Source organism: Xenopus laevis, chromosome 3L (assembly GCF_017654675.1).
Source record: "Xenopus laevis strain J_2021 chromosome 3L, Xenopus_laevis_v10.1, whole genome shotgun sequence".
In the NCBI taxonomy this organism is placed as follows: domain Eukaryota; kingdom Metazoa; phylum Chordata; class Amphibia; order Anura; family Pipidae; genus Xenopus; species Xenopus laevis.
In genome coordinates this window covers 124,407,464-124,423,712 of record NC_054375.1, presented here as the reverse complement: position 1 = coordinate 124,423,712, position 16,249 = coordinate 124,407,464, and the positions used below count along the sequence as shown (strand labels likewise).

Sequence of the window (16,249 nt, the reverse complement as noted above, 5' to 3'; positions counted from 1 at the left end):
GGGGATCACAGGAAAAAACGCCTGTGTGTACGAGCCCTAAGAGTGAAACGTTGGTGTTTTCACTTACCTGTAATTTAAAGGGTACATCATAATGTTCAACCAAAACAGGGAGCTTAAACCCCAAAACATGCTCCAGCATAGCCCCAGTGTCTGTGATCGCAATTGCCCTTAAAAGAGGAATTTTTCTCAACAGTATTTAGAAGGAGCTGCTCAGTTATGTGTCAGGGCAAAGAATCTTCTCTAATTACCAGCGAGTAAAAGGGAGACGTCAGGTTGCTCAGCTGCTCCTTCATTTTCCCACATAAGTAAGAGAGAAATCATTGGCGCACGTCTGTGGTCAATGTGCTACATTTTTGTAGTAACTTTTTCTGTTACAGTATTAAGGACTATACTCTAAATTGCTAAAGTTGATACACATTTTTTAGAGATAAATAGATACAAGTATTCTATAAGATGAGATGTTAAGCACATGCTGCATACAAGGCTGGAATCTATGCGTCACTGCGTGTATACTGGCATAAAAGGCAAGCGCAGCAAGATCAAAAAGAAGTGAGCACAGAAAGGGTTAAATGTATAAAAAAACAAACTGGCAAACATATTTACACACAAATAACAATACTGAAACATATGGTATTGATGCCACTGTAAGCCCAGGTTCTCCTGGGCTGTGTCCTTAGTACCCAGGCCTGGATTTGTGGAAAGGCCACCAAGGCCCGGGCCCTTAGGGGACGGCATGTTGCCCAACTACACCCACATTGGTTCAAAAACACTGGGGAAACGCTGGAGATATAATCATTTTTTAAATTTTCCATGCGCCCAATGTTCCATGTGCCCATTGCTCTGGTCCTGATGATGAAAATTTGCATGAATAAAGGGGAGGGGACAGGGGCGACGAACGGCAGTGGGCCTAGGGGCGTCCACTATGTAAATCCAGCCCTGTTAGTACCAATAGGGAAAGTGATTAAACAAATTTAAGAGATTCAGTCACTTTTAGGTTGTTCACCTTTAAATAAACTTTTATTATGATGCAGAGAGTGACAATTTGCAGTTAGCTTTTCATTCAGCAGCTCTGCAGTTTCAGCAATCTGGGAGCCAGGGTTCAAATACCCCAGCAACCATGCATTTATTTGAATAATAGACTACAATATTAATAGGAGAGGGCCTAAATAGAAAGATGAGTAATAAAAAGTAGCAATAACAATACATTTGTAGCCTTACAGAGCATTTGTTCTTTAGATAGGGTCAGTGATTCCCATTTGAAAGCTGGAAAGAGTCAAGTGAAAAAGGCAAATCTTTAAAAAACAATAGAAAATGAAGACCACTTAAGAAGTTTCTTAGAATGGGACATTCTATAACATACTAAAAGTTAACTTAAAGGTGAACACACCTTTAAACGTATCCCAGGTCCCCAGATACAGTACATTAACCAGATATACAGTTAGCAACATGAAATAACTGGAGATGTCTTAATAGAAAACCATCACACATGAACATTAGGAAATCAGAATTAAGGATTATAGTTACTAGCAGGTGATTCTAATGGTTTGACTAACTGTAAATCTTCAAGCAAATTTTGAAATGGTGGCTCAGCTTTATCAAGGTTGATAATTTCATCATTTTTAAACCTCGACTTCTGGTATCTGATGAGTAATTGTACTGAACAAATGTACTGAGTTGCGCATGGGAGTTATAATATATGTTACAATATTACACCAGATAGGGCAGGTGCCTAAAAAAATGTTTCGCCAACCTGCCCCAGACACTTGCAGCTGAGCAGGAGTGGGGATACCACTCGCTTCTGTGATCAACACATTTCCATTGTTCTAGGCATGTGCCAACTGGGGAGGGTGGAAATATGGTGCCTAGGGCAGCATCACAATTGCCTGGCCCCTTGTGAATGTTTAACCTGAAGGCCAATTAGGGGTAAAAATTTGATAGAAATGCCATTTTCCATACTAGATACACCTGAAAACCCAGCATGAAGGTCAGTAAGGGTAAGAATTAGGGTGATTATGTATTTGCTCCCATACAGGGGCGCTGCGTCAATGAGGCGAGTTGAGCGCCCACTAGGTACCAGGGGTGGCAAAAATGCCGCTCCTGGTACTTTAAGAGGTCAATTTCCGGTTTTCAAACCAAAAATTTGGCTCTTCTAGTGCAGAGAGAGCAATTATTCCCTCTGTGGCCACTGCCCTCGTGGACCCTTCTGTACCCCCTCCGGCGCAAAAAGGTGAGCGCATGGGGGAAGGGGTGGCGGCAGCAACAGCAAGCAGCTGCGGCAGCCGCAGCGGAGGGACAAGGATCGCCCCTGCTCCCATAAATATCATTGCAACTATGGCTGAATGACTGTTACACCAATATTTTCCTATGCTTGTACCTATTGTATGAGCTCAGGATGACCCTGACTGAAGGCTGGACCTTCAACCGAAAAGGTTTGACAACCACTGATCTAGAGGGACATACAGGGCACGACTTTAGTCTATACTCCATAATATTCTATTTCCCTATTAATGAAATTCAAATTGGTGTTTGGAAGAGAGTTTTCTTACTGTAGCCATTTAGTCCATAGAAAATATTAATAAATTATAGCTGTTTGAGTTTGGAACTGAGAAGTTACAGTATAAAACAATCCTCTGCTACTACATTAAGTCCAATATGGAGAGTCAATAACTGCTCACAGATATAAATATGGGATAAAATATATTCTTATCAAATCCAAAAATTCACTTTTTTATTGGACAGCATTCTAATGGCATGAGTTATAATCGTTCACCCGCTTCCTGAGCAGAGTTGATTTCTCCCATATGCTCTCGGTATGTGCGAAATCAGCTGTCAGGCCATTCAGCAGCACAGGAAATCCTCATATAAGCACAGCTCAGTCAGTCTGCACAAGGGGGCAATTATTTTGTAAGACCTACCTGCTTCTTTATTTGTATGACCTGACAGCCTACTGTTTCACGGATCCTTCTGAATTATGACTTAGTCTAATCTAATCCTAGGGAGTGTAAGGTTTCATGAATTTAGTGTATTTTATCGCGCACTGCAGCCTGTTATAATGTTGTTCTGTGGATCAGCTAAAGTAAGGTAGGAATTATCTCATCAAACTTCATCTTCTGTTGGATTCAACTTCAACTACTATATTTGTAATCTTTTTACAGCCTAGGGTGATTGTGTGTATACAGTATATATATATTTACAGTTATGGGACTGCTGTTTTGTTTGTGTAATCACTCTTCTTCTTATTCTCCAGGCCTCACTGACACATTCAATATTGATACGAAGAGACCAAGGATTATCTCTGGCTCTAAGGATGCATTCTTTGGGTACACCGTGCAGCAGCATCAAATTGCTGGAAAAAAATGGTATGTTAGAATTTACAGCTTGCCAACTTTAGAAACAAAATATCCATATCATTATAAGACTGGTATATATCTGACTAGGCATGTAGCAAGTTATTGTATAGTGAATTGATTCATTGGCTTTAAGATACTAATTCATAAATGCAAACAATCTGTTACTGCATGTACAGTAATGTGCCTGTATATCTTTGTGCCTATTAACTGTAAGAGGTACGGATCATTGTACTATGGGTGCAAGGGAACCCTGTACTTTACAGCTACCATTGACCAGGTTTTAAGGGCAAGGTTCCCTTCATACTCTGTGTCTGCTCCCTATTTAATGACTGGAAGACAACAAGGAAGTCATCATAGACTACTGACTCCCCGACAGTGTACAGATTTCATAGTGTGTCCGATAGTTTTACCTTCATTGGGACAAGCACTATCAGACATGTACAGTATCAACTGCAGCTCCCACTTAGGGAATTGAACACAGTGGGCTATTCAAAAGTAGTGAACTAGAATTTCTGGCCTTCGAGCTTATCAGTTTTCCATTTGGTAACCACTATTTTAACCCGGGGTACTGCCTCTGTGTATATGAACACCGGTGATGTGGGAGTTTGGAAGGACTTATCCCAAAGGCTTTAGTTCTAGAGAGACAACTACAACCTTTGTAGAGAGAATCCTAGATTCTGCCCTGTTCTTTTCACATCAAGTCACTTACTAAATCAAGTCACTTTCACATAAGGAACATATCCAAAATACTATCATTTATCACCCAAGACGCCACCAAAATTCTTATTCACTTTCTCATCATATAACATCTAGACTACTGTAACTCTCTGTTAATGAACAGGCTTATACACCTCAGCAACTGCTCCTCCTTGGCCATGCTACTCTGCCAATCCCTGCACTGGCTTCCACTACCTTTCAGAATAAAATACAAACTAAGGACCCTGACATTCAAAGCAGGTCATAACTCTGCCCCACCCTACATCTCTGAACTCATCTCTAGATACTCACTCAACCACTTACACCACTCCTCTACTGACCTGCTCTTCAACTCTTCTCTCATTACCTCCTCAAATGCTCACATTCAATAATTACCCGTAGGAGTGAGAAGAGATATGAGTTAGATCCATGGAACTGCCATTTTTCAAACACTTGTAAAATAGTAGCACTTAGGAAATGCAAGCACTGGTTCCATGCCCCTGACACTATTATAACAAATTTGTGGGTAATGTAACAAAAAGTGGAAACATTGCCAGTAATCTGTAGCAACCAATCATTACAGGTATGTGATCCGGAATGCTCGAGACCTGGGGTTTTCTGGATAGTGCATCTATCCATAATTTTGATCTCCATACCTTAAACCTACAAGAAAATTATGTAAACATTAAATAAACATTAAATAAACCAAATAGCCTGGGTTTGCTTCCCACAATGATTAATTATATCTTAGTTGGGATCAAGTACAAGTTACTAATTTATTACTACAGAGAAAAAGGAAATACTTTTTAAAAAATTGGATTATTTTGATAAAATGGGTCCCATACATAGAGATTTGCTTTCAAGCAGCTGACCACTACAGACTACTAAACCTCCTGATTGATTATATTCATCTTTATTTAGATTGTCCACTTGATCTTCATGACATGCTGAGCCATTATTTCTCTGTAGAATTTGTTAGCAACCATATATTTCCTGAAGTCCCACAGATACATGACGTAGCGCTCACAACTTCTTGGTCTGGTTTACTTGGGAGACCAAAAGAATAAAACCAGGAAGTTGTGAGATATAGTTCATACTTAGAGTAATCTTTCACAACAGCGTTCCTATGGGAGAAATAGTGCTGTGTATAAACACTGAAGGCTAAAACAAACAAACAAGCAGCATACAAACATAAGCACAATACAATAGTTCATCTGTAATTATTATCACCATGGATAGAATATAAAAACAGCTCAGCTGCCAACCAGTAGTTTAATGTCTTGAATTAAGTACAGTGGAGGATTAAGGACATGTGAGGCCCCTTGGCAACACTTTCCACGGGGCCCCCTTCTAGGGAACCATTTTTTTTTCTGCGCCATGTTTTTTTTTTTTAAAAAGGATAGCAATTCCTTGTATTAATACCTCAAGAACTCATAGCAGGATGGCACAGTGGCAATCTCATGTATAATACCCCCAGAATTTATAGCAAGATGTATGCAATGGCAATTTCAAGTATCAGGCAATATTTTTAGTGCCCCTTTTAATTTTTGGAATAATGTTTTTTTTTTAATGCAATGCAGTCGCACTCCCTCCACCCCTGGTAGTTACGCCATGTAAGGTGGGAATGTAAGGGGGAACCATATAAGGGGATGAAGAGGAATCATATAAGGGAAATCATACATCATACAAGGACATGGCTCCCTTGAGCTCTACTAGGGCGCCCACCAACTACCACTTTTGACCGCCTCAGTGCTGGAAAGTGCTGCTAATCTGGTGAACAATGCGTGCACTTACCTACCTCCCTAATGCGACCTCGCTGCAACCCCTGGTCACACTAGCCAAACTGTTGCAGTCAATGCCATGCCCCACAGCCACCATAGCAACCAACGCTTGCAGCGGACACATCTTCCTGCTGATGCAATGAGCCTACTGATTGGTCTTTCTGTTAGGGGTCACCAGCCGATTACACCATATATCGACATTCTTACACAGCAAACCACTGTCTGTAGTTTATTAGTTTTTTAAATACTTTGCCAACTACTCCCTCCTGGTACATTCAGTAAAGTAACTAGGATCTGCAATAGCGCGAACCGCCGGCAGGCCCCGAGGGCGGGGTTGTGAACCCTGGTGCAGTTGCACTCACTGCACCCCCGGTGGTTCTGCCACTGGCTACGGTTATTTTTTCTTTTTAAAGAAAATGAAAGTTTGCAACAAAAAAAACCCCCATGGGCCCCTAACCACTATGGGCCCCTAGGCTATAGCTTAGGCTAGCCTATGCGTTAATCCGCCCCTGATTAAGTAACATGTAGCTGTTTCTCCAAAGCCTCGACATGACCCTCAGATCCCAGATTCACCAAATTTAAAGTAATAAAATGACAGATATTCTGAAAAAAATCCCAGCAGAGCCTTTGCGGTCAGTGCTCTAGTGAGGGAATTATAAGTGCATAGCATCAGAGCTGAGCTCAGGAATTAAGAACTCAGGAACTAATGCTTAGGCAGAAGAAACTTCTTGATCACATTAGGTTTCTGACTATATGACTCATGTTTTTCCTGAGAAAATGTGTACTCTATATATGTTCCCAAACAACCAATCCACTGTTTCTTATTATCTTCAAAACTGCCTTAGATGTGGTAATGTCTGCATTTTAAATAACTGATATAAAGGGGAAAAGAGGGCATCAACACAATTTTGACGTATGATGGCACATTCGAGGGCTACAATATCATAAATTTTCCCTTTGTAGATCTCTGGAGCTACTAGTAACAGCTGCTTGTTGTGGCTACAAAATGCCAAAAAAATACCCTGCCATAAACAAAGCTGAGAATTACCTTTGCTAAAACACACTTAGGGGTATATTCATCAAAGAGTTAAGTTAGAGGTCGACATAGTCCTGTAGAGAGAAATTGCGCCACTCTCCATTCATTTATATTTTTAAGAGTATTTTTCAATGGGTGAAAGTGAAAGTTCATCCTTTGACAAATACGCCTTTCAAAATCCCAAAGAAATGAATGGAGTAGCAGAATTTTACTCTAAAGGACTGTGGTGATCTCTAACTTCACTATTTGATAAATATACCCAAAGTGTCTCAGCAAAGTCAATTATCACTATTGCCTATTTTGTAGCCGTGACAAATATCTGCTACCAGTAAAAGCTCTGTGTGTCTTCAACCTAAATGCTCATTTAGAAGGCATTTGAGTTGGGGGTCTAGCTGCGCTTTGCATCTCATGCTGGCAGGTTCAAGAGCTCTATTGTGGTCAGGGCTTGCCTTTGCCCATTGTGCTTGTTTTTTGCACCTTGCACCCTGCTGCAGGCAGTAAATGACCCCTACAGTCTTATCTGAGCCTTTGTCCCAGGCTACCTGTCCCCAGCCTTTCATTAGGCCATTTGGTTGGCACGTTTTCTTTTCACCCAGACAGCTTTCAAATTCCAAATGTAGAAATCCGGACAAGAAGTTTTAAGTGAATGACACAGCAATCAGCCAATTGATGATCACCACATCATAAGCCTGCCCTGTGATGAAAGCCACAACCCCAAAATTGCACCAGCTCCACCTCTGACAACATCAGCCATGCCACCCACCGCCTGTCCCCCACCTGAGCCACAAAAGGATGCAACCCAAGCTCCCATGGACTAGGGCTGGAACTAGGGGTAGGCAGAAGAGGCAGCTGCCTAGGTGACGGTTACAACAATTGGGGGCGCCGTGCTGGTATCTTTTCTGCCTACCCCTAGTTTGTACTCTCTTCCATCTGCTGTCTGCTGATCTGCTGCTTTCCATCCCCACTCCAGCCCTCCACTCTGCCGATTCCCCTTCCTATTCTAGCCCTCCCGTCTGCCGCTTCCCCTTGCCACTCCTGCCCTCCCATTTGCCACTTCCCCCTCCCCATTCCAGCCCTCCTGTCTGCTGCTTTCCCTCCCCACTCCAGCCCTCCCCTCTGCCACTTCCCCTCCCCATTCCATCCATCCAGTCTGCTGCTTCCCCTTCCCACTCCTGCCCTCCCCTTTGCCACTTCCCCCTCCCCATTCCAGCCTTCCCATCTGCTGCTTTCCTTCCCCACTCCAGCCCTCCCCTCTGCCACTTCCCCACCCCATTCCTGCCCTCCCCTCTACCGCTTACTCTCCCCATTCCAGCCCTCCTGTCTGCTGCTTTCCCTCCCCACTCCAGCCCTCCCCTCTGCCACTTCCCCTGCCCTCACCTCTGCTGCTTCCCCTCCCCATTCCAGCCCTCCCATCTGCTGCTTCCCCTTCCCACTCCTCCCCTCCCCTTTGCCACTTCCCCTCCCCATTCCAGCCCTCCCGTCTGCTGCTTTCCCTCCCCACTCCAGCCCTCCCCACTCCTGCCCTCCCCTCTGCCGCTTCCTCTCCCCATTCCAGCTGTCCTGCCTGCTGCTTTCCCTCCCCACTCCTGCCTTCCCGTCTGCTGCTTCTCCTACCCATTACAGCCCTCCCGTCTGCTGCTTCCTCTCCCCACTGCAGCCCTCCCCTCTGCTGCTTCCTCTCCCCACTCCTGTCCTCACCTCCGCTCCTGGCCTCCCCTCCACTCCTTCCCCTACGCACTTCGGCCCTCCCCTCTGCTATTTCCTCTCCCCACTCCAGCACTTCCCCTGCCACTTCCTCTCCCCATTCCAGCCCTCCTCTCTGCCGCATCCGCTCCCCTATATCAATGCCCCCCCCTCGACGTCAGGGTGTGCGCACATGCATGGGGGAGTGAGGTTGCTGGCCAGGTTGACTAGGGCACTCGTCGGCTTGGCCCGGACCTGCCATGGACATCATTTTGAGGTCTAACCCAACAAGAACTCAAGTGAGGGCATGGCTTAGGACTCTCGACATCTTGGTGGGAATGGTCATGTGATAAGGGTCACAAATTGAGCATTCAGTAATAGGGTATTTTGGTACAGAGAGGTGGCAAATAATTGTTTAAGCATAAGAATCTCATTGGCATGAGTTCAATCCTGCAATAAAATGTATTTGTATTGTGGTCCATAAACCCCAGCACACAAGGGGCCATGCCCAGGACATAGGGACAGGCCCTAAGCTCTAATCGGGTTTCCCGGCCAGTGCTACATTCTATATATACTGGACAATGTTTTTCTGTCAATTATTTTCCGTACAATACTTACTGTACAATTCTTTTCTTCCATTTACATTAACTTTTCTTATGTCCTGAGTGCCTCTCTATCATTTGTCATCTATGATTTGAAATTGTTTTAATAAACACAATGTTAAGCATGTGTTATGCTCCTCTCTAGGAGGAAATTGCCTCTTTTCCTGGGATTAGAGAGGTCAAGTGGAAGTGAGGTACTACATACAAAAGATCAGTTTTTACGATTCACAAGGGTCCAGAAAAAAACAGTGTAAATTAGAGGGAGATGTGAACATACTTTGGGTTCTTGAGACCTTAAATGGTGTAAAATTTTCAGAAAAATTAAATTCAGTTTATATATATCTATATATATATATATATATAGGTTTTTTGGCAGGGTTGTAATGAGCAGATCATATAGCAAGTATCTCTTGGCATGTAAATTTGTAATCCCTCAAATGGTAAAATCATTATTAGGAATAGGCTTGAACAGCTAGGCCTCCACTGCAAATGAATGAGAGAATTAATTACAATATAGCATGGCCTTAGTTTGTAACTGGGGCAGGTACTGGTGAATACAGTCAATTTAAAGAACTACACAAACATATTGAAGTTATATATTTAAAAGTTAATGAACAAACACAAACCAGGGACATACATTGCAGGGCCAAAGTGCAACATCTGAAGCAAACAAATGTAGCCACAGTACAATATGATCTGTTGCTGCCCATTAGCATCTCATAGGTTAAATGCATCAGCACAGGAAAAGAATTGCCTGTTTGTTTATATACTGTGTGTTGAGTTTGTATCTCACTGGGAATCGGCAGAAATCTTCACAGCTGACAAGACTTTATTGTGAGCAGCTTTACTGAATAGTGGAATTTTATTCTGGCAATCAGTCTAAATAAAAGAAAAAGGCCAGTTGCTGGAAAAAATGCATTATCAGGCCAGGCTTACACCCACTTAAATTAATGCTCTATTCCCACAACAGGCACTGGAATGTATTACTTTTTGATATAACATTTTAAAAAATGCTATGCTTTGGTAACGCAAGACCAGTTCCTACAGGTACTATACAAACAGCACCGCATTGGTACAGTAGCTGTTAGGAATCCTGAATAGGGTGCACCTGCCTGCATGGTTTCTCAACATGTCTAGTTTATGTGGGTTCAGTTTGTTTCACAAAATGTAATTTACTGGGAATGAGTCATTTGCAGCCCTTTCTGTATAAAGTAATACCAGAAAGAAACAGTGCAGTATACAGAGATTTTATATCTATCCGGAGCTTAAAGAGTTACATCTGGGAGCTTTAAGATTTAAAGGGGGTGGCAGGTGCCTAGTATGTGAAACAATATAGCGCTCTGTGTCTGTTGTTTTGCACTTTGCCCTAGGGATGCTCCAAAATTAGGATTCAATTCGAGATTCAACCAGGATTCTGCTTTTTCAGCACAATTCAGATTTGACTGAATCCAAGTGCCAGGCCGAAGTGAATCCGGATCTTTAAAATTGATCGATTTGAAAATCTTTTTAACTGCACACGGTTTTCTTTGACCCTTCCTGACACAAATTTGCATGTGCAAATTAGGATTCTGTTCTGGATTTGTCTGATTTCTTTCATGAAGTATCTGGGATTTGGGTGCATCCCTACTATAATAAAATTACCGGCGGTGACGCCCGCCGCGCGTTTCCTAGGCGCCATTTTGATTATTATGGCGCGCCTCTTAAAGGTACAGGCGCGCTGGTGTGATTGCGCCAGCGTGTATTGGCGCACGTTTTGGCGCGAACTTTGAGTGTATTTAAGGCCCAGTCTGATCCCCAGCCAGTGCCCGTGATAGAACTTGTTTTCTAGTGGTTTCCTGAGCCTTGTGCATCTGATCTGTGTTCTGTTTGTTTGATTACCCGTGTACGACCCAGCCTGTTCTTGACTACTCTGCATTCTGTATCCTGACCCTTGCCTGCCTACGACAACTCTTCCTGCTTAACCTCTTGATTGACAACCCGGTTTGACCCTTGCCTGCCTAAGGATTCTGATATCCGCCTGCCTCGACCCAGCCTGTCTGACCATCCTTCTGCTTAATCCTTTTGTACCGTGACCTTCGGCCCTTCGGCCCAAAAGACTTGCTAACAGACATGCCCCTTTGCCAGCCAGAACATCTCGCCTTGTACCCCTTGTTAAGCCCAACGGTGGTCACACTACTGGTGAAGCCGAGACCAGGGCTTGGCACTTGTTCTGGTATTGGGTGCCGGTTGTGACACCTACTTTGTCTGCCACCTGTGATAAATGTGCACCACTGACCCACTCCTCTAACAGCTGGTACATGTGTTGGAACAGACACTGGAATGAGTTGCTGCTCCCATATACAAACCTATAGATGCAACGCCCTACTTTTCTAATACTGGGTGTGATAATATTCCTACGCATTCTGTTAGCGCTGTAGTTTTGTACAATCAACCCCACTTTGATAAGTCAGCAGAAGGGATGTTTGATAAACCTTTTAAACCTCAATGATGTTTAAAATCAAGAATTATCCAGAAACGGTAGATCTTACATTTCAAACATCTGGAATAAATATATCACATATTTGTAATTCAAAAAAAGAAGTCAGCATCTTTAATAGAACTAATTTGCCACATATACCATTTGCCACTGACTGGGAAGACTTTGGTGGTGCCCTTCCTTATACCTTGTGAGAACACACCATCTGTACACCAGTTTGAGTTAATACACGATTAGAGGATAAATCATTTAATCTGAAACAATGCAGGTTGGGTGCACAGTAAATGGTATAGATATACACTATAGATATATTGTATTTACCATTTAAGTGCCTGATATGGGGATTCCATGTCTCCTTACTTTAAAATGAATACCTTCTACCATTATACATGAGAATTTGGCCCCTGCAAAACACAGTTTCACCTGAGCTAATAAATGCCACTTCATAGGGAGCTGCCACTAATAAAAATAAATATGTCTATTGATAAAGCACCCAACCAAGAATGACATAGCATTATATTTTCCACAAAAATTCAAGTTTTCGAGTTAATTTTTTGGTCAACACTCACATTTTCAGTTAAAAAAAAAACCTTTAGCTTTCGAAATACACGAACGGCACATAAAAAGTGGTTTCTGCCAAACTGTCCATCAGACCGGGATTTCAAGAATAAGTAGGGATGCAAATTTACAATTTAAGTCTCAATATACCCGGCCCTTAGGATTGGTGGCAATGGCCTGTTAAATAATAATACTGGAAAAAATCCCTGTAAATGATTCAGTGTAAAAAACCCAAAAATAGATGAATTCAAAAACTGGCAAATGAGTTTCACTGCTAATAAATGGAAGGTTATGGACTTCAGTAGAAATAACAAATTGCCAGTTACACACTAAGTAGTATTGTGTATTGTATTAGGGGTTTTTGTGGATAACAATCCATGAAACTCTAGTCAAAGTCACTCAGTGGCTACTAAAGCAAATAAAGTACTGTCTTGCATACAAAGGCATTAACTTTAGGGATAAAAACATTTCTCTTAATAGTTCCCTGGTAAGGCCTCACCTTTAACTTTAGCATTGGAGTGGGTCTAGGGGGCTGCTTCACTAATGCAGAGAGAGTTTTTTTGCTGCCCCTGGTAACGGACCGCTCACTGCCACCTGAGGCAAGGATTTCAGCTAGCATCATGGCAGGAGCAGCCCTGAAACTGGTAAAAGGAATGAACTAAAATATGAGGAGAGAAAAAGGGGACATGATTACTCTTAGAAAGTACATTAGAGAACATTGTAGACAGATGGCAATCTTTTTTCCCCATAGGAAAGATCAGCAAACAAGAGGCCACCTCTTTAGACTCCAGTAACTAAACTTTCATTTAAAGAAAACCAAAAGGTTGTTATTGGTGGGGGCAATGAATTTTTGGCATGTTCTGCTAGGTGATGTTGTCTTGGATGACTTTATGGATAACCATAATAATCTATAGTGATTTCAAGATTATTATTATTATTATTATTATTATTATTAACATGAATTTTTATAGCGCCAACACATTGTGCAGCCCTGTAAAAATAAATGTGTCTATACATAGAAATCACATACATAGAACATACAGAGTTACATACATAATGACCATTTTCGGTACCACTTTTGGCTCCACTCACACTATGGAGGAGTATCGGTTGATCATCCAGTGAGATGATCAGTCATGTATTTAAGCAACATACCAAGGACAATGTAACAGAGGTTACAGGTCTAGTAACTAACTACAGTGATTTAGCAGGAAGCATTTAGTGGTCACTTCTTTAAAAGCAAACATCTGATTGGTTTCTCTGGGTCACTAGACTGGTGCAAATTGAATGACTTTTATTAAATTCTCCATAATAGATAGATAAACACCTGAATGATCATCCTCAAGGTGAGAGGCTCATGCAAGCTCAGCTCAGCCAGTGGCCTGATACATCTGACAAATATGTAATTGAGGTTTCACATTTTGCTGGTTTGGTGCAGTAACCATTATAATTTTAGGGCCATACACACATATATAATCATAGATTTGTCATTGGAAATTGCTCATATTTATTAAAAAATCCATGCATTAGCCTGCTAACAGAAAAGCTCACCCCACTGGGTCAGGCCCCACTCAATTTGGCTATAGCTACACTCTTCTGCAAATAGTACTACAAATAACCTGGTACTTGCCCATTCACTAAATTGCTTTTCTAGGTGCTCTAACCAGTAAGGCGATGCACTATATTGCTGGCCCTTTTATTTCTTTTCTTTGAGCGATGTTAGTTTGGAGTTGGTGGAGCTTCTACAAGACTATTAACAAAACAATATCCCCATGTATTTCTGGAAAAGCCTTATTGTCCTCAGGATAATGATTCCAAATGTATTATTCATTAATGTTCAGTTGTACCCAATCTAAACCTTTCATATTATGTAACTTGAAAGTGATGACAACGCAAGGCGACATGTTTTTGGCAAATTTGTTGCTGTTGCTCAAATTTAAATTGTCAGACTAGGTTTCAGATTCAAAATGTATGGCTTGGGTATGTCCTTAGCATGGATAACCAGGAAATGTACTTTTGGTGTGTTACAAAGATGGTTTGGCAACCACATGCAGTAACTGTTTTGTAAATCAGAGCATCATCTTTGTGAGTAATGTCATCTCCCCGCAGCTTGGAGGAAACTGAAGTGATGTAAGAAATAGTTTTGTGTAAATAAGCTTCTTGGCCCTTGCACATGCAGGGAAAGAGACATCAGCTCATGTGAGGCTATCCACAGAGATTAGATATCATGCTGTACTGTAGCAGTGGCCCATGGTGTTTGGAATGGAACAAAAGAGGTCCCCTGTTGCCCCAGTCATTTAGTATCTATGCAAGTTCAAGTAAAGTTGTTGTACCGCGTTAGCCAGTCACAGGGCAAAAAGGTGGTGTAAAGGTGATACGTTTATTGCTGATAATTATAGCAAGTAGTGATGAGCAAACTTTTTCGCGACATTTCGTTGCAAAAATGGCGCCCATAGACTTTTTTTGTTGCCCGGCAAAAATGCATTTCAACGCATTTTTACTGTTTTGCAACTTTTTTGGTGAAACAAATCAGATTCGCGAATCACTAATATTAAGCTTTCAGAACATTTTGGTTCATTTTTCAAGATATATAATGAAGCTGTGTTGTTCTCTGATACCTATAGAACATTAAGCTCATAGATCAAATGACCAACAAAAAGGAATGTCCATCTCTGTGTGAGTTCATATACATGGTGACATGCAAGGGACAGATAAGATCCAAGATAATGTGGATCAAAGTGGCTGAAAATAAATTAGAGCTAAATCAATGGAGTGTGAAATAAAAGGAATTCCATATGAGCAGTTAGTCTAGTGGCCCTACAATTGTTTGTGTTTCTGACTTGGTGCAGGCAGTTCTTAATCCACATAATTAACCATAAATCCAAGGTCCATGTTCAGTCCCTTCTCCAGAGAGCTGAAAGTATTTCCATACTATCCTTTTGTTTTCAGTTTCAAAATTCCCCTTTAGAACCCATATTTTTAATAATTCATGAAGTGGTGCGGGCTGTTTTCCTACTGGTGTGTCCAGCTTTTTATTGGTTATGGTGAAGCGAAGGTGTGTATTTCTCTTTCTCAGACTTTGACCAGTTTCTCCTCTATACAGGCCTCCTGTTTGTCATCTGGTGCATTGTATTCAGTACACCACATTAGAAGAATAGTTGTACATGGGTGTTGTATTCCTGTGTCCGAAATCTGTATTCTGTCTGAGATCAGGATGTGTGGGCAGGTTTTACATAGTTTTTTGCCACAGGGGTATGTTCCATTTTTGGTGGGTTGTTATAGGGCAGTTCTTTTTATTCGTTTTATAGGTTTGGAGGCTGTCTAAATGCCAGAAGTGGTGGGTCTGGGAATATGCGTTTGAGCCTCTCATCTTTATGAAATGTACCCTGTAGATCCCTGGCTTTTTTAATAAGGGTCTTTAGTTGTGAATTGTATGTGACCACTAGAGGCACACAATTTATTTCAGATTTTTCTTTGTACTGTAGAAGTTGACTCCTGGTAATCCTGGTGGCTCTATTGCACCAGGACTTCCGAGTGACTACGTAACCACCTCAACAGAGTTTTACAGCAAAAAAACATCAAGAATCACCGCCCTCAGTGATCTCTTAACAGGAATAGACACTGGAGATACTAAACAGGCACTTCAACTATACTATGAAAAACTACAGACACTGCTGGTAGCTAACAAAAAGAAAAAACGGCAAAGGCTTAGACTCCAAAGGGAACGCAGCTCCAACCAACAACACACCAAACCGCTGTGTTATAAATTTATCCTACTAAAGAGGAAAGTACAGTGCTTTCAAAGGGTCTAACAAACTGCCCTACAAAAACAATGGATACAAACTGCTCTGCAAAGGCTTTAACAACTTACATCTAAAATGTACTGAAATCTTGCCATGAATATCTTGACCAATAAAGGTATCATCTTTACACCACCTTTTTGTTATATTTTTGCCATGTATTTACAAAACTTAGGGGTTTTTACTTATACTTACAAAATCGGTAAACCACCATTCCACGTCATATGGTGATCCCATCTACCATGTACCTCTGATCATATTTTTCAT

The 16,249-nt window shown here is 41.7% G+C and overlaps 1 protein-coding gene across 1 annotated transcript in view; it reads left to right on the top strand.

Moving 5' to 3' along the window:
* itga11.L (integrin subunit alpha 11 L homeolog) overlaps nt 1–16,249 on the top strand; it is a 57,051-nt gene that overhangs the window by 4,657 nt on the left and 36,145 nt on the right. The window contains exon 2 of the mRNA XM_018253321.2: nt 3,248–3,359. Coding sequence (XP_018108810.2) covers nt 3,248–3,359 — 112 coding nt within the window. The remainder of the gene's footprint in view (nt 1–3,247; nt 3,360–16,249) is intronic.